The following is a 26,800-nucleotide window of genomic DNA, read 5'->3' on the forward strand; positions in this document are numbered from 1 at the left end:
AAAGTTGATGGCAATCTACTACTGCAACCTGTTGCCAACTACCTGAGAAAAATGAAGACAACTTTCTGTCGACTAATGAAATGCTAACTTTCGCCACCAACTTTCTCAGAAAGTTAGCGGCCAGTTGCCGTCAACTTATGGAAATACCAATTTTCGCGGCCAACTTGGTGACACGTTGCTACAGTAGATTGTCGCTAGGTTGCTGGCAGCTTGGCTTTTAGGATTTGTTCAGCAACTCTGTCGATCTTGGTACCCTAATAGAACAGCCCCGATAGCACAGTTTTCTTTAGCTAAAGTATACTTTACAAAAGTTTTCTTGAATTTTTCTTCAAATGTCCGTCAACTTCGGACTTCCGTTTTTGACGACAGTTTATATACAACTTGCTATACAATTTGACGTAAATTACTGCCCGAATTAGAATTCAAATGTACTTCAAAAGTTGACTAAAAAAAATTTTTCGTCAATTTTCAGGCAAATTTTTATATCAGGTTATTGTTAATTTGACTTGAAAAATTGTTAAGTATTTTTTTCCCGTGAAATTGTAGACATTTTTATGTATAAATTTGCTTACCTTCTGAAATGTTGAGAATTAACATTACCGACTTTTTTTTCTAGTAAAAAGTCTCTTCCCTGATAGCCAAGTTGGCCGCAAAAGTTGGCATTTCCATAAGTTGTCGGCAACTTTCCGAGAAACTTATCGACAACTTTCAGCTCGTGTAACTGTTGCCGACAACTTGTCTACAGGTTGCTCAGAAACTTGGTGACAGGTTGCGGTAGTAGATTGTCACCAAGTTTCTGAGCAACTTGTAGTTAACAGTTACACAAGCTGAAAGTTGTCGTCAAGTTACCATCAACTAATGGAAATGTCAACTTTTGCGGCCAACTTGGCGAAAGGTTGCGGCAGTAGGTTGTTGATAAGTTGCGGCCAACTTGGCTATCAGGGGTTACCTCTAAATTAACCGAAAATTTTTCTTTTCAACTTTTCTGTCAATTTTTCAGGAAATTAAGGCAGCAAATTTCAGGCAATTTTAATCTTAAATTACTGTCAATTTCAAGCTAAAGCGGTTATTAGGGAGTTTGCTTAACAAAAGTTTACTTTATAAAAGTTTCCTTGAATTTTTGGTCAAATGACCGTCAATTTCGGGCTTTTCCGTTTTTGACGACAATTCGTGTACAACTTGCCATACAATTTGACGTAAATTTACTACCCGAATTAGAATGCAAATTCTCTTCAAAAGTTGTATACGAATTGTCGTTAAAAACAGAAAAGCCCGAAGTTGACGGACATTTGACGAAAAATTTAAGGATTTTTTCGTAAAGTTAAACTTTTGCTCGGCAAACTGAGCTAATTGAGTTTTCTTTTTAGTAAAAAAAGTTTCCTCTATATTGAGGGAAAATCAACCGCAAATTTTTCTATTCAACTTTCGTTGTCAAACTGTCAGCAAACTTAGGCAGCAAATTTTATTGTCAATTTCAAACTAAAGTAGCCATTAGGATAGTTAATAGTTAACCCAAACTCGCCCATTCATTCGTCATGGGTGAAATAATATTACGCATTAGGCCTCGTTTCTTGGGCTTGCAGGCACACCGTCAAAAGTAAAAATTTCAGAAATATACCAACTTCAGAAACTCACAGTTAGGAATGTAAAAAATAAAGATGGTTCATAATTCAGAATGACAAATTATCACCTTGTCAAAAACATCGAATCTCTAATCTTTATATCAACACATACTCAGAATTTACAATATTCATTCTTTCGTAATAAAGAATTAACAATATTTAGAATGACAATATTTCAGAAATCCAATACTTCCGAAACTTCGAACTACGAACGCCAATTCTTCAGAATTACATTTTATACGAATGACCATTTTAGTAAAATTTTCTAAGCTTTGCTGACAGTCGGTTTTACAGACTTTCCCTATGAATTTACCATTATCATGTGAGTGCTTTGGCGGATTGATTGGGTTTAAAAAATTTGTATGACTCGTTATGTAATAATTATATATGAATTTTACGAGTTTAATTTGTATGAAACGATTATATTGAATGTACTGAATTAAGATAGAAGTGCTATTTTTGGCCAGTAATAATTAAGTTCTAATAACTCTCTAAACATGAATAAGTGAAAATAAGTGAAGATTTACTAATGCCAAGTGCAAACCGAACCACTAATTTCAAAAAGTGGTTCGGTTGGCACTCAGAATTAGTGAATATTGACTTATTCATGTTTAGAAAGAATAGTTGAGTTATAATTATTTAAGCTTCAACATAAAATCGTAAAATTAGTGACATAATTTTTTTAACACATACTAATAAACAATATAATCTCATCTGTTTAAAAATAGTTTATAGATTTTAAATATTATCAATTTAACTAAACTAAATTTTAATCGAAACTAATCTTGATGTATATCAGTATATACCCTGTCCAAAAATTCTTGTAGAATCCACGTAACTGCGACAAAAACCGCATAGAATCCTATAGACTGTATTGGTTTCAATGCCGTTTTTGTCGCATGTGATTGGATTCTATGGGAATTTTCGGATTATTATTATTGTAACTTAATTATTATTAATGCTTGTGTGATGAATAAAAATACAGCCTAAATCAAATCCAGATGCATTTTTTATTTATAAATTTATAATTAACATATAGGTTTATGTTTTATTAGGTCCAATATTTTAAATAATAATTATAATTCAAGAATAATTGATTCATTCTATTGGACATTGATCCGTGTATTATTTTCAATATCTTATTTGAATTTTATTTTATAATTCATATAGGATAGAAGTACCATTTTTGGCCACTTTAGTACCAGTTTTGGTTACTTCAAAAATTTTAATAAAATAATACGCAAAGTACGTAATGATATGATGAATTTTTTTTAATTCATTTAAAGGGAATTTTTAACTTCCCGCTAAGAAAATTGTAAATTTTCAAAAACTCGGGAAGTTATTGGTTTCGGTCCGATTTACGAAAATTGAATTTCCATCAGATGTCGACGTTTCGAGGTCCTAAGAAGCTATTCTGACTAATTTCACGATGATGTCCGAGTGTATGTATGTGTGTACGTACGTACGTACGTACGTATGTATGTATGTAAATATTCATAACTCTTGAACGGATGAACCGATTTTGATGGTTGAGGGCTGGCCCGCAGGGTCAACTGACAGACCGATTTTTTTTACTGTATTAGAATGAATTTTTTTTTTTTTTATACTTCTCCATTAATTAAAATGAAATATTAAAGGTCTAAAAATAAAACACTGGCCATAAATAGCACTTCTATCTTAATTCAGTACATTCAATATAATCGTTTCATACAAATTAAACTCGTAAAATTCATATATAATTATTACATAACGAGTCATACAAATTTTTTAAACCCAATCAATCCGCCAAAGCACTCACATGATAATGGTAAATTCATAGGGAAAGTCTGTAAAACCGACTGTCAGCAAAGCTTAGAAAATTTTACTAAAATGGTCATTCGTATAGAATGTAATTCTGAAGAATTGGCGTTCGTAGTTCGAAATTTCGGAAGTATTGGATTTCTGAAATATTGTCATTCTAAATATTGTTAATTCTTTATTACGAAAGAATGAATATTGTAAATTCTGAGTATGTGTTGATATAAAGATTAGAGATTCGATGTTTTTGACAAGGTGATAATTTGTCATTCTGAATTATGAACCATCTTTATTTTTTACATTCCTAACTGTGAGTTTCTGAAGTTGGTATACTTCTGAAATTTTTACTTTTGACGGTGTGCCTGCAAGCCGTTTCTTGTGCATACAAGTCGGGTAATGTAAGCGCTCTCTAGTGTTGAAAAATCAAATTAGATTTGAAAAACTTTAATGTTGAGTCAATCGAGCTCCTTCTTGAAACTATTTATTCTAAGACGGTAAAAAATAAGCATAAATTATAGATAGAAAAATTTTCTAAAATCTCAAATTTTAAGGTACTATAGTATCTGCTAACGTTTTTTATATTTTACAAGATAAATAATAATAAAATATAATAACATTCAGTTGATAAAGTTTAAGTGAGAAACAAATATTCAGAAAAGGCAGAAATAAGCCGTGTTTTAATTTTAATTAAAAAAAATATAATTCGTAACCATAAAACACCACTTCGACTCAAGAAAAGAGACAGGTAAGCTCGCGCTACACACTCACACATATACATGTGTTTGACCGTGTACTTGGCGCGAGATACTACCGTGTCTCTGGATCTGGGTTATTGGGATATGTCCTATCGGTTACTTTTCCAATTGGAACCTGTCCAATAGACGTTTTCTCGGATGTCGTCGGTTTTTACTCCCACTCTGGATATTTTACATGCTAAATGTTTGTGGGAAAATGTTCCCTTTCTTTTTATTTTTATTTTATATTTAAATCTAAATTTATCTGTAAATTAAATTAAATTAGTAATTGGAATGTAATTAACTTCTTATAATGATAGGTAGGATATGACAGGTATTATTTAATAAAACTCGTGGTTTGGGTATATCAAAATCGAAGAATATATTTTGACCCAAAAAAAAATAGGGAAAGCGCTACGGCATAAAACCCTTTGAAGAATACAATGAAAGATTGAGAATGTTAAGATAATGAGAATGAGGGTAACTCGTTGAACAATTGATACAAAATGAAATGTAGAGATGTGTGTGTATGTGTGTATGTCAATGTGTACTGGGATGAGAGAGAGTCTACTGTGGGACAGTTAAATAGTACTTGGTACTAATGCGATGGTAAGAGTCCACTGTGGAACAGTTAAATAGTACTTGGTACTAGTGCGATGTTAAAGAGTCCACTGTGGGACAGTAAACTAGTACTTGGTACTAATGCGAGCGAATGAGTGAAAGCTTTCAGTCGATAACGATTGCGTCGTTAAATGTTTGTGTTATGAGATGCGTCGCGACGATGTTACCGATTGATCAGATCGGCGGTACGAATTGAGAAGTCAAAATTGTAATGGGATATTCCAATGACAATATTATGACGCTAAATTATTATTATAATTGTTCTTATGATTTGTAACAGATTGTTATTTAACTGCAGTTAATTAAATTCTCATCAATTGGATTGATGGCTGTGGTTAGCACGCGGCTATGGTACGAATGAAGTTGTATATGGTATTTGTATGACAACGGCCAAATGCGTTGATGATAATTAAAGCGCGAACAAAATCAATTTTTGGTTTTATTTGTTATATGATTATCACGTATGTATGATAATTATTAATGTGTAATTATTGCAAGGTAATTAAAATGCACCCGAATAGATCGATGAATTGACGGAATTTAATATGAGATAATAGTTATTAAATATTCAATATTATTTGAATCGATTATTATTTAATATTAATATGAATATTAATATTAAATACCGAATTCAATCTTACTGAATAATTAATAGTAACACAACTAAATATTCGATGTTTGATGGATGAGACCCACGCGCAACAAGTCCCGGCTTGTTTTTACTACGACGTAATACAACACCCGGTCTTTATTCAATTCCCGAAATATTAGTGAAACTCTACGAAATAATTATTAAAACTTATGAAACCGTATTAATTAATACTTATCTTGGCACGATGGCACGAATTCGTAATTGATAATCAATTAATTAGCAATTAGTGTTAATTTAAATATTAACTTGGAAATGTAGCGAAAAGAGCGTTCACAGCAAGTGTGTACAGTAAGAAGACTTGTGGTCAACTGACGAAAAGACGCGGTAACGCCGGGTCGTCGTTTCGACGGAACGGAAAATTCAGACACCCAAACGACAGAGATATACTGAAGGCGTGAGTGCAACGAAGATGCACTGAGAAACCGACGCTATGTTTAGCGCGCGCGTTCGTGGTGCGACCCGAGTTGGCGACGGGATGCATTTTAACACCGATAGATGGAGACCGGTTTAAATATTTAAATTTCAAATATCATGATGATAACAATTATTTACCGACTTCCGTTTTTAGACGGAACACTAAATGTTCTCCCACTTTTCTGTACGCATGCGCAGCTCATGAATGTTCGGTAGTGGGGGCAATTTCCGAGGTCTATTTTCTTACTGGGACCACAATGGAACTGTCTCCCCCTTGCCAAACACCTATAGTTGTATTTGCACATGTATATAAATATGTATTGAAAAATTTAATTTCTTTAGTGTGAATCATTTTTTATATTTTATCTGCAATACTTTCGGTAATTATACGAGAAATCTTATAAGCAACTTACGAGGATGGCCGATACTGATGAATTGGAGGCAAGTATATACATTACACACTAACGATCAGTGCTGCCAGATCGTGCGATATTTTTACCCCCTCCTGCCATTGCACTCCATGCTACTTCACCTCGGGAAGGGGTAAAAATATCGCACGATCTGGCAGCACAGCTAACGATTTATATTTTTCTCTGTTCAATTCAATGCTGATGACTAAAATGATTTATAATTTTTATATTTCAATGTATAATTTTCTTTTCTTTTTTTTTTAACCAATTTCCGGCTACTAAAAATAAAATTAAAAACATTTATGGGATTAATGTTGTCAGTAATGAATTGATAATTTAATAACAATTGAATATAAAACACATAATTATGTTAATGTACAAATGATTGATGAAGAAATTGAATTTAAATAAATTTTTGGTTACAATTATCAAACAATAATAACAATAATTCAGTAAAATCATGATATTCGAGTCAATCCTTCGTATAATATTTAATATGAATGTATACTTACTCATTTATTAACATAATTTTATGTTGCAGAATATGGTATTAAGTTTTCGGGTCTCTGAGCTTCAGATGCTTTTAGGTTTTGCTGGTAGAAATAAGTCTGGACGTAAAGACGAGTTACAAACGCGTGCGTTAGAACTTTTAAAACTCAGATCTCATCATGCAGAACTTAAAATTCGTGAACTTTACAAAACAATACAGTAAGAATATTTTAATTTCATAAAATTAATTAAATACTTTCAGTAAATAAATTTATCATTAAATTATATTACTTTTTTTAGAGCCAATCAACTATCAGCTCATCAAATGTACGGACAATCTGGGACTGGTAATGAACCATCAATCGATCAAAATTTACATCAACGATCAGATGATTCAAGGTAAAATTTTATTTGTATTCATCTATTTAATCTTCTATATTACTAAGAGAATAAGGAAAAATTTGTTCCTGCCATATCTATATGATAGAATTAGTTAATGTTATTGAATTTGGTATCATTAGAAAGCTTTTGACTTGAATTTGTGCCTTTTCATAGTTTAAACTCATTTTAATTGCCAAGTATTGAGATAAACAGATTTAAATCTATCTCTATCTATCTAATTTTGGGTTTTACTCTATTTAAATTTTGGTGTTGTGGCGTTGAAGGAACGGAGTGCGATCCGAAGTACTAAAAATATCTATAGCATTGGAATTACATTTAAATTACGTGAGAAAAGAGACAATCGTATTTATTTTCTTTAAATAAACAAATTAATACTTCAATTATTCTGTTACTAAATATGACTGAATGTCACTGAATATATAGCTATATTATTTATATCGCGTTACTTATTTCAAAATGAAAGATTTTTACACAGAAAAAAAAATTTACTTGGTTCAAGTAAAATACTGTCTTCAAAATTTTATTCTCGAATGAAGAAAAATTCGTTTCTTGTTTTTAGAAAAGTTTCTTGCTTTAAGAAATTTTTTTTGTTGCTTCAATAAATTTGCAGATTGATTTGAGAAGTTTCTCTTGTTTCAAAATAATTTTCTTTTTTCAAGAAAATTCAATTCCTGGATTTAATTGATTTGATCTTCATCATAGATAATGAAACACAGCATTAAAAATAATCTATATATAGCCAATTTTGCTAACTTTAAATTGTTTCGGATCGTGTTTGAATGATTTCAAGTTAGGTTTCTCAATCAGGGATTTTAGCAAAATACTAATCAGATTATATGAATTTTTCATAAAAAAATCTATCTATCGGTTGACCCTGCGGGCCAGCCCTAAAACTTCCCGCTGTTCTCGAGCTCGAGGAGCTCGAAAACATTGTCGTAAATAAGAATACTGAAAATAGTCAGAATAGCTTCCTAGGACCTCAGAACGTCGACATCTGATAAAATTTCGATTTTCGCAAATCGGGGTGAAAACAATGAGCGTGTTCAGCCGATGAAAGTTCTTAGTAGTCTGAGTAAGTTACTCAGCGCATTGAACTAAGTTTTCGGTCTGGACACTTTACAGATACTAACTAACTTTTTTCTGGCCGCCATTTTACTTAGTATACATTTTACCGCGTAAACCACTAAAGTAAACAATAATAATTAGTTAAGTGCAAATCTGTACATGTATGCTTTCTGTAAAATTTGCATTAGTTAAGTAACTTAAAAATGAAAGAAAATAATGTAATATCAGCAATATCAGCAATAAATAAGACAACACGAGCAAACAGGTTATGACTCCCTAAACTATAGTAAGAGCTAACAGCGTGTCCAGGCCGAAAACACACTGCACTCAGACAAACAGACCAAAATTTCTTTTAGGCTGAGTAACTTACTCAGACTACTAAGAACTTTCATCGGCTGAACACGCTCAATGTGAATTGTCTTCTTCGCCTTCAGCCTTGCGGTTCCCAATTTTCCCCGTCTCGTTGCCGTCTGAAACTACACAAGTCATAGTGACATGGTCACATGACTGATTATCACGTCGACGCATGTCCGTAAGGGTAAAGTGGGGACAGTCCCGAGACGAGTCCTACGCCCCGAAAATCATCGGTCAATCACTTCGATCCTGGATCAATTAGCGATAAGACGTATAATTTAGTTTTACTGTCATATACTAGCAATTTATTTGCGACTTTGTTAATACGGATAACTACTTTGTAAATCGGGAAATTAACTTGCGTTATAGTTGTATTACTGGCAATTGTCTTGCGATATACTTTACTGTCCAAGTTTACTGATCCTCTTCTAAAAAGTTGATGACCGGATGTTGTATCGTTTTACGTCACTTCTGTGACTATTTTATTCAGTTGTCGATTGGTCGACCGAGATAATGGCGGGATTTCTGAAAGAATGAAGGCGAGCGAAGCGAGCGTGTTATGTCTCGTTATTATAAACAAAGTTAGTTCAATTAAATATTACTGTACGTTACCGGCGATATACTCGCAATATAAAATTATACCGTGCCACGCATCTGTCTACATTATATCCAGCGCTTGCACTTTCTTGTAAGTAATTTTTATTATTATAATTGGCAATAAACTATCATTGCAATTGTTAATCATTCACTGCATCTATTATCTGTTCATCCTATTTATTTCCTATTTTACTGGTAGGATTATCGAATAATCTGATAAAATAAATATTAATTAAGTTACAAATAGTAATTTGACCATCAATAAGAATATTCTATAATTTTATAAGCCGTGAGGTAAGTTGATAAGTTTTCTCATACGTTGCCGAGTTTGAATAAGTGCGGGTCTTTGCTTTGCAAGAACCCCAGCCCACTGCTCTGTCCAAGTAAAATAAAATTTGTTAGAGGCCAGCCTAAGCCAGGGTTCAACCCGCGAATTCTGGTGGCTGCTGGTAAAAATCGCGAAGACGAAAAGCGATTTGTCTCACAATAAAAAATATGGACTCGGTATCATTTTACCGTGGTAATGCGAAAAAGAGGGAGTAAGTTAGAAATCGTTTCTTAAGAACAAAATTTTCTTCAGCCAAGAAAATTTACTCTTTGCTCAAGTCGGTCATACAGCTTGTTTGGAGAAACTATATTACCAACAGGAGAACAGACTTTTGTTGATACAACGAATTTATTTTCTTCAATCAAAAGATATTGTTATTGAACGAAGTAAATTAAGGCTCTTGTTTAAAAAAAAAAGGATCTACCTTAATGCATGTATTAACTTCGAATAAATTAAGTTCACTTTCAATACAAGTAAATAGCAAATCTTGTATAAAAAAAATTTTCTTCAATTAAGAAAATCAAGTATCTTTAATTAATGAATAAGTATTTTAATTAAATCGTAAAAGAGTTTTTGAATTAAAAAACGATTTATTGACGTAAAATTCAAAATTCAAGTAAATTTAATACTTGATCGAAGAAAATTCTTACCTTCCTTCTTTGAACCAAAAATTTTCTTGACTCAAGAAAATTTATATTCACCCTGATTAAAAAAGTGAATTGAAAAGTATTGAAAATTATTTCAATTCTTTTCAATCCCTCGGCGGTTTTGGAAAGTATTGAATGGAATTGAAATTTCGATCGTTTGAATACTTTCGAATTCCAAAGTGGAATTCGGAAGTATTGAAAAGAATTCAATCTTTCATCATTTCATCATCGGATTATTTAGGTATTGAGAAGGATTCGGAAAGATTCAAAAATTTCAATTCATTTCAGTCTTTTTCAATCCCACACATGACCCGAAATGTGATATTATTTAGGTATTGAGAAGGATTCAGAAAGATTCAAAAATTTCAATTCATTTCAATCTTTTTCAATCCCACACTTGATCCGAAATATCGGATTATTTAGGTATTGAGAAGGATTCGGAAAGATTCAAAAATTTCAATTCATTTCAATCTTTTTCAATCCCACACATGACCCGAAATCTAAAATTATTTAGGTATTGAGAAGGATTCGGAAAGATTCAAAAATTTCAATTCATTTCAATCTTTTTCAATCCCACACTTGATCCGAAATGTCGGATTACTTGGGTATTGAGAAGGATTCGGAAAGATTCAACAATTTCAATTCATTTCAATCTTTTTCAATCCCACACATGACCCGAAATATCGAATTATTTAGGTATTGAGAAGGATTCAGAAAGATTCAAAAATTTCAATTCATTTCAATCTTTTTCAATCCCACACTTGATCCGAAATGTCGGATTATTTAGGTATTGAGAAGGATTCAGAAAGATTAAAAATATCAATTCATTTGAATCTTTTTCAATTCCTCGGAAGTTCAGAAATTCTTTTATTATTTTGGGATTGAAAAGTATTCATTTTATGTCAAAATGAAAACCTTGGGGTATAGAAAGTATTCGAAAGGATTCATTTCTCATCTTTTTCAATACTTTTTAATTCACTTTTTTAATCAGGGGCAGCAAAGATAGTTTTTTTTTCTTTGTATACTCCCTTTTGGTTTTAGGAAGCCAAAAAAGTGTACATAGAAAAAAAAAGGATTCATTGACACAAAAAACCTTTACTCGCCTAAGGAAAATTTTTACTTACCCCAAGAAATTTTTTGCATTGTGAATTGAATACAAAAATTTATTTAGAACTAGAAAAAATTACTTGGTGCAAGGAATTATTTCTTGACCAAAAAATTATTTTCTCGCTCCAAGACAATTTTTGTATTTAATTCATAATGCGTAAAATTTTTTGGTGCAAATTAAAACTCTTTGCGGCAAGAAATCATTTTTTTCTATGTATTTTATAAATTTAGTAGCGATATTTGGGCAGTCACGTAGTGACTGCGGGTTGATCGTTATTTATTAACCCTTTAGAGTCAGAGGATACCCTCGCAGATTTGAATCACGGTGGAAACACCGTGGAAATGTGAACACCATGGATCCACTGTGGTTACACGGCGGGTTTGTTCCATTTCACCACCGGGTATACACAGTGTATCCACTGTAATTACGCGGTGTATCCACCGTGATTCCACGGTGGCTTGACCACTATGTATACACGGTGTTTCCACTGTGATTACGCGGTGTATCCACCGTGATTCCACGGTGGCTTTGTGCTATTTCACCACCGTGGTTCCACGCTGTATCCACCGCGTAATCACGGTGAAAACACCGTGTATACACGGTGGTAAAGAAACCGTGGAATCATGGTGGATACACCGCGTAATCACAGTGGTAAAATGGAACAAACCCACCGTGTTTCCGCCGTGATTCAAATCTGCGAGGGATCTTACGTGCCGTAGTTAGTATTGTTGACGTAGGGAAATAGTCTCCGAAAGTAAGGTTAGAAAAATTTAAAAAATATTATACATTGCTATGTAATTACAATATTACTTAACCCTTTAGAGTCAGAGGATCTCGAAACTTCTCCGTGTGAGACTAGTGGGGAGAGCGCGAATCGTAGAGTCCCGTGAGCATGTATGAGTGACATGTGAGAGTAGTAGTGTGTCTGTGAGTACCCTTCCACTCGTTTGAATCTCGCGCTGCATTCATCGACAGCGCCGTAGTTAGTATTGTTGACGTGAGGAAATAGTCTCCGAAAGTAAGGTTAGAAAAATTAAAAAAATTTTATACATTGCTATCTCATTGCAATATTACTTAACTATGTTTATAATGAAACCAAATGTTGTTCTTACTTTGAATTCAAGTCCTTTGATATTTATTATTTAATAAATAAAAAATAAAATAATTGTTAATTCCCGCTTAGGTGAAATTTTTTCTCTTACAATACGGCCCGGTCACATTTGCTTCGCGCTCTTTCTAATTCTATCGGGCTCCGCCAGACCGAAGAGTGGGGTTTCAAGGTCAGGCTCTAAAGGGTTAACTATATTTATAATGAAACCAAATATTGTTCTCACTTTGAATTTCTTGGCCTTCATCGTGATACTGTTTATATACATTAAAAACTGTAATCGAAATAATTTCTTCCCTTTTGAAAATTTTTCTGTTTGATTAATTTCTTTTCTCATATTCCCATATTTAATAGCTGTAGTAAAGCGAAATAAGACGCCGGTTGACGTATGAGCCCTAATTTTTTTTAATATTTCGAGGTTCTTTATCGAGATTTTTCATCTATTTCCACATATGCACAGAAAAGTAAACAGTTTTGACAGAATCGAATCGAAGCATTACAATTAAAACGTTGATTTTCAGGCAAAGTCATAATCTATCATGGGCTCGAGCAATGCGATCAAGACCAAATCAACAACAGCCATTACTAATCTTAGTTTCACAAAAAGATTTACCACCAGCACACCAAGCTTCAATGCCGCAATCACAAGTTACTAGATCTGCGGCAGCATATCAACCGACTACACACAATACCGTAACAGCACAGGTAACAAATTCATTCTTTATTTATAATAAATTTTTTGCTCTTTTTCTTATAGAAATTGAACTGATATAATTCTTCTCATGTCATAGATATACATAAGATTTTATTTAAAACGCATAAGTCACTAATGAGTTAGTTAACCCTGAATCTGATTGCATAAAAAAATCTTTGCAATCCCTCACGGTTTTGAGATTGCCCTAAATATTCGGCGTTTATGCGCATGCCGTAAATTTACCGTTATAATTTGGTATTATCATGGTTAGAGTGGCCAGTTTTTTTTCTATAGTTATGCAATATATTTACTGTACTTGAACTGTAGAATTACCAGAATACTACAGTAAAATTACTATAAAAATGCCGAACTTTTACCGAAAAAATGCTAATTTTATAATAATAAAATCGTATTTTTTTGGCAATAATAGCGTAGATATCCTGCGATTTCGCCAGATTTATGCTGATATAATGGAAAATTGTATAAAATTTGGTTTTATTTTTTTGTTCGCTTCTGCATTTAAAATCATCGAAAATGTGCAAAATGTGAAATTTTTTATTTTATTCTATTAGTTCACATATTTCTTATTCAAACAAAAGAATGTAAGTGAAATTAACTATCCGGGAAAATTGATGTTTTCAATTTTCTTAAGTTTGTTTGTATCCAGATAAATACAATTAGTATCAACCTTCAAGTAAGTGATTTGGCATAATGGTTAACAGATCAGACTTTGAATAATTAGGACTCGGGATCGAGCCCACGAGTTGACGGGCTTTTTTTAATTTTATGACAGTTATTGTATATATAACTTTATAAAGTTATATATAATTATATAAAATGATATATAACTAAATAAAATTTTATATAATTATACATAATTTTTTTTCCGGGTAGAACGGTTTGATCCTGCAAAAATGCCGAAAATATACGATAAATATGCTGTATAATTACGATTTTAATGCTGTTAAAATACCGTATTTTTTCTGTTTTATCACCGTAATTATTCTGAATTTATTTCGTAAATTTTTGGTAATTATGTGGCAAAAAAACTGGCCAAAATAACTTGAGTAATACCATATTTATGCAGTATTTATACCGTATAATTCCGGTATTATTTCAGTATTTCCAAAAACGCAAGGTTTTTTTTCTTTCTATTCTTTCACTGTCCGTTATTTGTTTTATAGTCATTTTTATCGATATTTACTTGTCGAAATTCATTTGGAGAAACCATCGACGATGATTCAGTATTCTATTACATTCAAAATGTTTTATGATAAAACTTTTATCTGCTAAACTATTTTTGAGTGTATACCAATTTATGTGGATGTAAAAAAAAGCATATTATCAAAAGTACAATTACTTGAATATATTTATTCGATAGATCTCAGGTCGTTAATTTATTATTTAAGGTTTGAAAATTGTTAGAGTCATCTAAGTAGCAGACTGAACGTAAGAGCTAGATATCGGCCCCAGTGGGTCTCTATTTTAATCCTAAAAACCTGTCAACAATTATCAGTCTTAAAAGACTTTTTTAGGTTGCTGCTCTGTCTCAACCAACTTCTTCTTAACTAGTTAGAATCATAGAAGTCATTGGATTGAATTCAATTTAGAACAAGAACGTAGGACACCTGAACATCTCGCCTAAATTCAAATCGTAAACAGCTAGAAATTTGCAATAAGATCTGATAATTATAATGTACGAGAAGCAGATAATTGAATCGACATTAATTTTGCAACATAGTTTGTCGAATTAATTAATATTGTTTTTAATAATTAAAGTGCTTATATTATATTGTGTGATAGTAAATTGATAACGTTGACATTAATTTTAAACACAATTCGGTCATATGTTCTATTTTAATAAAGTTAGGGGAGCGCGGGGTCGCCCCGGTCACCCAAATTTGGAAAAGTCTACCACATAATAGATTTTGAATTTAATTTTATTTTATACTCTCATTGAATGAGAGGTAATTATTGAGCCCTAACGTTAAAAATTAATTACTTATTAATAATAATTAATAAATAAAAAATTGATCAACTTTTGATCTAAAAATCAAGGACATTATCATAAGGTTTTTTTAAATATATTTTACAAGAAAAAAAGAGCTTATAATTGATGTGTATATAATCTACAGACATTTCTTAATCCATTTTAATTTTTATAAAAGTATAATTTTCAATCCTTTTTTTTTTAAATTCAGTTCATTTTCTCAAAAATTAGTTGGGGTCGTACCGATCAAAGTATGTATGTATGTATTTATTTAATATGCCAAGGCAATTAGCCGAATGGCAAAGGTTTGTACATAGTTTCATAAATTTTTACATAAAATTTAATACAAAGTAATAAACTTAGGTGTAGGTGTACATCAAAATCTTATTTAAAAAATAACAATTATAGTTTTATTTTAGATTTAACTTTAATTTTAATTTTAGATTAAATTTGATTTAATAAGTAACAATGACAATTCGTGTGTTTGTTTAGTAAAAATATTAACTAATATCTTATTTAATAAGCAATTAATCAATTAAGGTAAGCTTTTTTAAAATTTAAGCTTAAAATTTTTTTATTCGTCAGGGGCATTTTCTTCTACAACATCGTACCATTTTTGTTACAATATTAGTGAACAAATAAATAAATAATAGATACCTCGTAAGCGAGTACGGAAAACGGAAAAAAAAGTTAAATGTTGTTGATTATTAATTTTACATTTTTTTCTTTGCTTCTTAAGTTTCAGTTGACCAAATAAAATTTTAATTTGATGAAATTTCAGCAATACGACTTTAGATTCTTAATTTTTGATTTGAAATTAACAGTGACCGGGATGACCCGCCAAATGACCGGAGCAACCCGACGTGTTGGGTCGCCCCGGCCAAACTTACAATTTTTTTAATTCATCAAATATTTCTATTTACTTTTATACTTTCATTTTTAAGTATGTGTTTTTGGTTCTCTATATTCCATAAAATAAGATAACTTCCGTTTTATGATCTAATAAGGATAATTCGAAAAATTTTGAAGGTTTATTTCTTAGGTGACCGGGGCGACTTCACGCTCCCCTACATTCCGTATAATATTATCGACTACACTCAATACTACACTGTAAAGTTAATTCATTTCGTGTCTAAGTTTATAAATTTTTTATTTGATATGTTATCCGTATAATAACTTCTAGATATGATTAATCAAGTTGTTATTTTTCAACTAATTATTCTCAACAATCAAAAAATAGATATATACCCGATGTTCAAAGTTTCATCTTAAGTTAACTAAATGACTTAACTCAGGACCAAAAGGCTGAACCGAAGCTAAATAATAAACAAATGTCTTGGTAGCACCTAACCATAAATTATTACCAGCCGCCATTGGGCATCTTCGGCCGAACTAAGTCCTGAGCAAATTTACTAAGGACTTAGTAAGATTTGGTATAGTAAAAGCATATTTACGTTTTTTCAGGCCTTAGTTCGACCGAACATGCACATTGTGATCGTTACTTGATGATATAAGTTACCTAAGTATACTAAAAAATCCGTGGTTATAGATTTAAATTAGTCAAGAAAATTCAACTTAGATTCATTTTATAAAATCAAGGTTATTTGAAAGCTTAAAAAGTAAAAAATTACACAGAAATAAACAAATAAATAGCTTGTTCACAGTTCCAATAATTACAACTGGAAAGAACCTTTTTGAGAGTGTTAAAACAAGGTCGCGTTTGACCATTTTGTCTCAAAACGATCTATTCAACAGTACAGGGAACCGATGCCACGAAAGGCCTCGCCCAGCTCAATTCAAACAGAGTCTCTTCATTTCCTGAAATGCTAGGTGTTTGGCCCATAGAAGTATGGACTCATGTTGGTTATAATTAGTCACCACGCGTCAATAGAACGAGTTCTTTGAACTACAGTTAGCATCTACCCTCAGTCGGTCACTTGATCATATTTTTTTTAATAACGGTATCGTCTGGAAAGAAAATAGAGTCATCGTAGTGCATGTATACCTGAAATAGGTGAAAAAACGGCCCTTGTAAAAGGCAGTAAACATTCGAAAAATTTCGTCACTAGTCAGCTCCGTTACATTAATTAATGTTAGATTTAAATTTTGAAATTGTTTTACATAAATCGATTACAAATATCGAACCTACGAACGTTATGTTATGAACCCAGGCCGCTATCCACTAAGTTCATTCCTCTAATTGAATTTACAATAACTCATAATATTTTTTTGAAAGATCACTTATTATTATAAAAATTTGTATATGTGCTATATCTCCATTAAATATTGAGAATACATCATAACCTTTGCTAGGAGTCGTCAATTTTTTAAGCTTTCAGCAAAAAACATACTTGAGCAAACTAAATTCTTAGTTAACTCTATGAAATTGAGTATAGTACAAGTATATTTTACAATAACTAATTTGAACGATTTTATTAAAAATTAATTTACTAGGCCACGACTGAGGCCTTCTTTCACGTGTATTCTTAACGAATTTAATTAACGCAAACTTATGGCAGTATGGCAAATTACAATACACTATCGTAAAATACGGTTTTTAACCAAATTACAATGAAAGGGTGTAGCCGGATTAATATGGGAATTCTGCCCCCATGGCTTTTTTGACTCAAACTTAGGGGGTCGATTTGGTGTCGAATAAAAATAATTCACCTCAATTTTTAGCTCTTTAACTCAAACGGTATTCGAGAATTTCAAAAAAAACCTGTTTTTTCGAAATTATTTTTATTTTTATAGTAAAATTCGGAATTAATCAATGATGATTTTTTTCCTAATTCTTACGAGTCCAAAACATGAAAAAATCATATGATCGTGATTCTCAAACGGAAAGCCGATTTTTAACGGAGAAAAGAAAATTATAATCTTTTTTTTTTTTAGCCTTTTTGAAATATGTCACTCACCAAAATTCGTCAGAAAAAGTCTTTCATACTCCTCTATACTCAGGAATTTTTTTGAATTTTTTGAATTGGTGGAACAATTCAAAAAAAATTAAAAACTCATTTTTGTCTTAAAACCTTGCGTTTTAACAAACTTATATTTTTTATTAGTACAAATAAATACGTAGAAAATTTTTTTTTACCAAAAATATATCTTTGCAAAAGATAAACATAAAAAATCAGTAGCCTACAGTCATTATAAGGGTTATTAATGATTCAAAAGACACTTAAAGGTAATACTTATTAGGGTGTCCCAAAAAAAAACAAATATATTTTTTTTCAACGTCTTATGAGCTCAAAAGTTACTTTATATTATAAAAAAAATCCTCACCGAATTTCAGCCAGATATCTTTACAATTGAGCTATCAAAAAGGGGGGTCCCTTTTCCCATTTAAAATACAAGCGAAAATTTTTCATTTTAGTTTTTTGTTATTAAGACTATGAAAAAAAATTTTTTTTTCCAATTCCACCTGGTATAATTACATAGGGAATTAAATTCTCTACAAAAAGTGCTTATACATTATGTACGTTGAACAAACTGGGAAAAAGTTACGGGGCTTCAAAGATCAAATAAAAATTCAGTTTCATCAGTGTTAAATTATTTTTTATTATTTTTCATTTTTGTTCTATCAAAAAATATTTTTTTTCAAATTTTGACGGCACGTTCTTGTAGGAAATTTAATTTCCTACAAAAAATATCTAACATCTTATATACGTCGAGTGGATAAGAAAAAAGTTACAGGTCTTCAAATGTCAACGAAAAGTTAAGTTTAAAAAATATTAAATTTTTGAACTTAACTGTCAACGAAAAAGTGAACTTCATTTTTCGTTGACATTTGAAGACCTGTAACTTTTTTCTTATCCACTCGACGTATATAAGATGTTAGATATTTTTTGTAGGAAATTAAATTTCCTACAAGAACGTGCCGTCAAAATTTGAAAAAAAATATTTTTTGATAGAACAAAAATGAAAAATAATAAAAAATAATTTAACACTGATGAAACTGAATTTTTATTTGATCTTTGAAGCCCCGTAACTTTTTCCCAGTTTGTTCAACGTACATAATGTATAAGCACTTTTTGTAGAGAATTTAATTCCCTATGTAATTATACCAGGTGGAATTGGAAAAAAAAATTTTTTTTCATAGTCTTAATAACAAAAAACTAAAATGAAAAATTTTCGCTTGTATTTTAAATGGGAAAAGGGACCCCCCTTTTTGATAGCTCAATTGTAAAGATATCTGGCTGAAATTCGGTGAGGATTTTTTTTATAATATAAAGTAACTTTTGAGCTCATAAGACGTTGAAAAAAAATATATTTGTTTTTTTTTGGGACACCCTAATAAGTATTACCTTTAAGTGTCTTTTGAATCATTAATAACCCTTATAATGACTGTAGGCTACTGATTTTTTATGTTTATCTTTTGCAAAGATATATTTTTGGTAAAAAAAAATTTTCTACGTATTTATTTGTACTAATAAAAAATATAAGTTTGTTAAAACGCAAGGTTTTAAGACAAAAATGAGTTTTTAATTTTTTTTGAATTGTTCCACCAATTCAAAAAATTCAAAAAAATTCCTGAGTATAGAGGAGTATGAAAGACTTTTTCTGACGAATTTTGGTGAGTGACATATTTCAAAAAGGCTAAAAAAAAAAAAGATTATAATTTTCTTTTCTCCGTTAAAAATCGGCTTTCCGTTTGAGAATCACGATCATATGATTTTTTCATGTTTTGGACTCGTAAGAATTAGGAAAAAAATCATCATTGATTAATTCCGAATTTTACTATAAAAATAAAAATAATTTCGAAAAAACAGGTTTTTTTTGAAATTCTCGAATACCGTTTGAGTTAAAGAGCTAAAAATTGAGGTGAATTATTTTTATTCGACACCAAATCGACCCCCTAAGTTTGAGTCAAAAAAGCCATGGGGGCAGAATTCCCATATTAATCCGGCTATACCCTTTCTGTAATTTAATACCACAGTACTGTAATTGACAAACATAAAAAACTATGCGTGGCGAAAAATTTATCATAACTATATCTACTGTAAAATAAGTAAACCTACTTTAACGTACATTAAATTTCCCTACTTCATTGTAAAGTAATCGTATTCTTGTGATATTTTTACCCTAAACTTCAATCATGTTACCTAATTTCCACGGTAGATTTTCCGCCAAATAGAATAAATTTGATATAATCTACCATCAATTATACTTAATTAGATCCGGTAAGAATTGATCCGCTAATATTGAAAATATTAATTAGAATTGTTACTTATAAAGAAATGTTTTTAGGCAATTATCAAAAACGCTCAAAAATTGGGATTAATTGGGGAGGAAAAAAATAAATTCAACTGTCCAGAGATTTACAGAGTCTTAAATCAATTAACGGCTTTGACTTTCCTTCCTCCTTCTCAAGTGATTAAAACATTTCATCAACTTCAAAACAAAACTAAAGAAGATTTTGGAAATCATTTCGATCAACTATTTGAATACTATGAATCTCAATGGCTAAAACAAACAAAACCAGAAGGCTTTAATGTGTATGGATCGCATGAAGACAGGACGGACAACATCATGGAAGCTCATCACCGGGACCGCAACAGAGACCTAGAGAAAAACCTTCTCCCGAGTATCTTCATCGGTAAATAAATTTCTTGATTGAATTATTTGAATACTTGAAAACTCTGACTAAAATCTAAGTAAACTTTTTTTTTTTATAAATTACGGCAATACATTGAATTTCAGTAAATCACTTTTAAATATTGTTTTCTAAATCAACTTAGTATAAAAGTAAACTAAATTAATCGTAAAAATGAGGCATTTTACCGTAAATTACGACCAAAACACCGTAATTTATGATAAAAACACCGTACACGGAGAGAAAAAAATAGTAATGATTACTATGTTACATAGTAACCAGACTCATTTTTTGTAAAATGGTAAATAATGCTATGTAGAATAGGACTCATTACCATTTTTCTGGTAATGATTACTATGTTACATTGAAACAACTAAAATGGTAAAAATCACTATCTAGCATGGGAATCAGGGCTATGTAGAATGGTACTCAGTCTCATGCTGGAATAGCTGTCGTTACAGTTTAATAAGTGAGACAAGAAAGTAAACATGCGCGGACGTTTGCGCAGTAACCTATGTGTATGTGTTACATGTATATGTGCGAAATATATTATTAAATATTTTAATTTATTTAATTATTATTTATCTGTTATCAAAAAATGATATTTCATTTTGAGCAATATCTTAATTATTTCAATAGATTAATTCAATTTCTACATATATCTATTTATAGTAACCTGAGTTATTTGTTTTGTCATAACCTTATTTACTAAAAATGAAATAAATAAAACATCGTAAACGTTACTAGGTAACATTGTAGCCATATCCATTTACATAGTTCTCTCGTCAATGTAGAATAGTAATCACTTCTATGCTAGCATAGCCACCGTTACTATGAAGAATGGGGGGGATTACTCTGCCCGGTGACTCTCGACGTTAAAAAATCCTCGTTTCTATGTAACATAGTAATGGTTACCATTCTACATAGGAATTATAACTATTTTTTTCTCTCCGTGTAATTTATGATAAATACACAGTAATTTAAAGTGTACATTCTGTAATTTGTGACGAGTGCCTCATTTATAATGAATTAAACGTTGTTTGATGATAAGTATCTATAATAAATTTTGCGGCTTTCTAAAACCTTTCTTTTAAAATATCTTTCTAGTCTCTTCGTCATCTCTTTTAGCTCTATACCAGATCGCTAACAATGCCACGTTATCAACATAAATGAGACTCTAAAATTTCTCTCTCCACACCACAACTCAACCAGTTTTCCCTTTTCTCAGCTGCTACTCTAACAAGGAAAGTATCCCAAGTGTCCTTCTCCGATTTCGATGAAACTGAGATATGTTATTATCCATCAAAATTTATCATTTTCAGATTGAACAATAATGAAAAGTGCCATTGGTGTCATGACAACAATGGCACTTTTTATTATTTTTCAACCTAAAAATGATGCCGTTGGTCCCATTCGATTATTCGAACTACAAGTATACGAAACTTGAAAGACACCCCTTTGGAGTCTAAACTTTGAGGGGTGGTTTCATCCCCTGGATATGTTTTTCCGCAGCTAAAAAAAAAATACGTGTCCCTTAAATTTCGATATGGAATAACATATTTTAGGTTCATCGAAATCGGAGAGGGACACTTGGGATACCTTCCTTGTAAATAAGATCAGTTAAGTCGAGACCAAGGTGAATTCACGCAAATTTGTCTTAGTTTCGACTTAACTGGCTTTACTTAGCCACGATTTAAGATGACCAAGTCTAAATCAAGTTTTATTTTTTGACTCGGGTTCTTTCTATCCGAAAAATACGGTGCATTCACAGTGACACCGAAACTGCAAAGGATAATATAAGCTTTTATATAATCATCTATTATTTTTATAAATTTTTTATATTATCATGTATAACTATTTTATAGATGTATATATGTTCTCATAACTATATATAGTCGCATAAAATTTTTTTTTTCATGCCATTAAAATCCGAAATCTAAAGTATCCAAAAATAAAACGGTTTCTTCCAATACAATCTCACTCATACCTTATTCCAATTTTTACACTCATCGACCAAAAAACTGAAACTCTATCTTTTATTAAAGTTGAATTTTTAACTTATAAAGCCACAGAACATAGATTTCAGGCAATAAACATGCCTAATATTCTAATTGAATTCAGTCATAGTTTTCAATCAGTATTTAATTTTATAATCTTTATTAATATTAATTATTATTAATAGTAACTATTATTGCAGGTCCTTTAAAAAAAATTCCAGATGTATCTAGAGTAGATATTAATCAAATAGAATTAAATAATAATGAATTTCAGGAAATGTGGAAGAGTATGAATAATGAAATAAAAAATAATGGCACTGAAGAAAATATTGATTATTTAGAATATATTAATAATTTAAAATGTATAAAAGAACTGGAAGAAGAAGAATTAAAAATAATTAATAAAAATCTCAACATTATACAACAAAATCATCTAAATGAAACATTTGAACTAGATTTTGAAGATCTTGAAAATTATGAACGATTAATAGTGAACATCGATAACAAAGTAGAATTAACTTATGCTATGAGCTACATCAATCGGCGCTATCTGCAAAATGCAAATGAAAAAATCATATATGTTAAAGATGATGAAATAGAAAAAAAAAATATATATATCTATTATAACTATTAAAAATGAAAATAACTTTTGCATATAACTTACCTAGACCTAAAGAATTGTGTTCAAATAATAATTACCAGTTCCTGTGCAACAAAGAAGTTGTTTCATTTAATTTAACCATAATCAAAACTAATCAATATCCTTAACTATTTATCCCTGTCTTACACTATCTACATTTCATTTTCTCTATCCCACGCTTTGTTATTTTAATATTATACTTCCTCATTAATCATCAATTCCTTATATCCCGTTCAATTCCAACCCATCAAATTTAGTCCTCCTTTTCTGTTTTGGCACATTTCTATACCTCTCCTTTATTTTAGTACATTCACTATTCCCATTTCCAACTCTAACCCCAAGCCAAACTATCCAATCCTCTCTTTCCTCTTTCCGAGCCCTTACCTTCCTATGCCTACTGTCCCGTTCCTCTATACATCTCATGAGTCGTTGTCTACACCTTTCTAAACATACCTTTTCTACAAATTTCATCACTTAATGCCTTGTATTTACTTTAATGTGATCCGACGCCTCTCTCACTCTACCTTCTTTACTTTTTCCTCTTTCCAAACTCATACTCTATTGCTTGTTTATCTCAACCATTACTTTGACTAAATCTCGCTATCTTAATGTCACTTACGTTCATTGCTAATAACTTATCATCAAATTTTTTTTCACAATTTATCATGAATCCCTGCCTCCGCCCCCTGAAATAATGTACTTCTCACCGCACAATTCTTCTTGTCCTTTTATTCTATACTCCTTTTTTCTAAACCATCACATTTTACGGTCTTCTTTTTTTTTTTTTTTTTTTTTTGTTCTAAATATCTTTCTTTTTCCCCCTGCCTTATCCAACTTTACTATTCGTTTTTTGCTTCGAATACAACTCTTTTCTTTATCTCTTACCTCTGCGTTCACTTACTTCAGATCTTCCTTGTCTCATTAATTTAATTCGAATTCTCATCTTGAATTTTTTAATTTTCATCCGGAATTCCGCGTTAGTCACTCAATAATTAAGGGCTAACTTCAATTATCCTCTACTAAAAGTCTTTACTCTTTCTATATCCTTTGTTACTATACAAAATTTTCTATCACCTTCTTACAATGAAGTCATCCCAAGAGTCCATCTCCGATTTCGAGAGGACTGTGATAAGTTATTCTCCATCGAAATCACTTAAATATATTGAAAACCTAAACATGCAAACCTTCTCAATAAGACAATTTATAGATAAATTGAGAAAAATATAGATAGCCCGAACTGGGAATCGAACCCAGACCAATTCGGTATCGCGCCGAGTGCTCTACCAGTTGAGCTATCCAAAACTATACTATATTCCGTCCAATTTGATCTATGTTTTTTTTTAGCTGCGAAAAAACACATCTAGGGGATGAAATCACCCAGTGAACACATGACCTTATTTTGACGTCATACGTAGGTCATAGCAATGTCACGACATCTGATGTAAATTTGATGTCAATCTGACGTTCTATATGACTTTAATATGATGTAAAGCTTGTGACATCATATTGATGTAAGCATGACTCTTGTACGATGTCACAGTTATGACTTATGTATTACGTACATTTGACATAGAATCTACATCACATTGTTATGTAGTAATAAAGTCATTATCCGTATATCATAATGACGTAATTTTAAAATCATACATTTATGTCAGTAGCAAAGTCACGGTTATACGTAATGTGGATGTCACTCTTAAATCATATCTTTACATCAGTGACAAGTCAGTATTTTACGCAATGCTGATGTAATGTCCGAGTCATAGTTTTTTATCATCTATTTATTGAAATAAAACAATCATAGAATGAATTTTCAAACATGTGTAAATGTGTAAAAATAACAACTAAACGTCGAACATTTTTGGGGTCAAAGTAATCGATAAACTCGATAATAGATCATTCAGACGTTTTAGATTAAAACATTAGCGTGAGCATAAAAAAATTAACTTTATTTTTTTAAGTGATATATCGAAAATATCATTTAGGATGACAAAGAAAATATAACAACAGTTTGAACTCTTTTGCTGTTATGATTTTAAAGTTTAGTATCACAATTTTTCAATCGATTGAATTTCATACGATTTTGTGAAATTATTTAATGTTTCGCAAAATTTTATATAAGATTTTTTAAATTTCATATCACAACAAAAAATTAAAAAATTTGATGAAACTTAATGAAATTTTAAACAATTATCATCGAGGTCGACAAATATTGCTTCTATAAAATTTCATATAAGTTCATGGAGTTTTTTAAATTTTGTAAAAATCCATCACGAAAACTTATTAACTCTGTCTTTTCCGGCATTTCACTCTAAATACATCAATTAAGCACGAAAGTTGAACTCTCGTGATGTGGACCAGTGAGCAACGTTCAGGACTCCCAGCCAAGAGGAGCCGTGTTCGAACCCAGCAGACGCCCAGGATTTTTTCATCATTTAACGTTATCTAATCTTGTTTCAGAATTCACAATGCGTTCACGCGGTAATAATCAAATCAAAAATTCGGTATTTCATTTTATTTTTTTCTTTTTCAAAATATTTTTTCCGAATTGATAATTTTGACATCACCCATATGTCATATTGACGTCATAGAAGGTCACACAGACATCACATTTACATCATGCATACGTCATTAGTTTTACATCATAATCTTACGTAAAAAAAGTGGGAAATAATGAGTCACACCTGACTCATTCGTGACTTATATCTTACGTAAATGATGACATAGCGTAACGTCACTCTGACGTCAAATTTACGTCAATGTGTTTACTGGGGCACCCCTCAAAGTTTAGACTCCAAAGGGGTGTCTTTCATGTTTCGTATACTCGAGTCTGAATAATCGAATGGGACCAACGGCATCATTTTCGCGGTGAAAAATAATGAAAGGGCCATTGGTGTCATAATAAAAAATAAATAGAACAGAAGTCATAAGGGTTGAAATTTACAAAACTTTTCTAAAAGAAAAAAAAACTATCCAATGGATTTTAATGAAACCAATGGAAATCGATAGCGAAAGAAAAGGTAGAGAATACGTCTTTCAAATTTTTCCGAAAAATCAAGTTTAGGAGGTCAACACCCCTCAATTACAAGCACATTGATCACCAAGAAAACATCCATGTTTTTATTAGTTTTTGTTTTAATTCATCGAGAATTATTTGTATATATATTTTTAGCCGTGAGGACATGATAATAATATTATTTCTCTATATTTAACTTCCGTTTTCCCTGATTAAAAAAAAAGTATTTGACAGGATTAAAAAAATTTATATCCTTATGAATGCTATCGAATCCTGAAAATATGATTCAGAAGGATTTAACATGATTCAAATTTTTTTAATCTGTTAAATACTATTTAATCCTGAAAACACGATTTAACAGGATTTGAAATGATTTAAACTGTTAAATACTTTTAAATACTATTTAATCCTAAAAATATGATTTAACAGGATTTAAGATGATTGAAAATTTCGAATACTTTCAAATACTTCTAAATCCTAAAAATATGATTCATAATAATATAAGGCGACTCAAAATTT

At 31.0% G+C, this 26,800-nt stretch overlaps 1 protein-coding gene across 2 annotated transcripts; it reads left to right on the top strand.

Moving 5' to 3' along the window:
* Positions 1-6,111: 6,111 nt before the first annotated feature.
* Positions 6,112-23,456, top strand: LOC130665874 (uncharacterized). Of its 2 annotated transcripts, none has more exons than XM_057466501.1 (6): positions 6,112-6,281; positions 6,792-6,958; positions 7,040-7,138; positions 12,870-13,053; positions 20,283-20,631; positions 22,826-23,456. In XM_057466501.1, exons 1-6 carry the CDS (start codon positions 6,258-6,260, stop codon positions 23,257-23,259), a joined length of 1,257 nt encoding a protein of 418 aa, XP_057322484.1. In that variant the 5' UTR covers positions 6,112-6,257; the 3' UTR covers positions 23,260-23,456. The 2 variants fall into 2 exon arrangements, with proteins under 2 accessions (XP_057322484.1, XP_057322493.1); XM_057466510.1 differs by having other exon boundaries at positions 22,900-23,068.
* Positions 23,457-26,800: the final 3,344 nt, after the last annotated feature.

Source organism: Microplitis mediator, chromosome 1 (assembly GCF_029852145.1).
Source record: "Microplitis mediator isolate UGA2020A chromosome 1, iyMicMedi2.1, whole genome shotgun sequence".
Classification (NCBI taxonomy): Eukaryota; Metazoa; Arthropoda; class Insecta; order Hymenoptera; family Braconidae; genus Microplitis; species Microplitis mediator.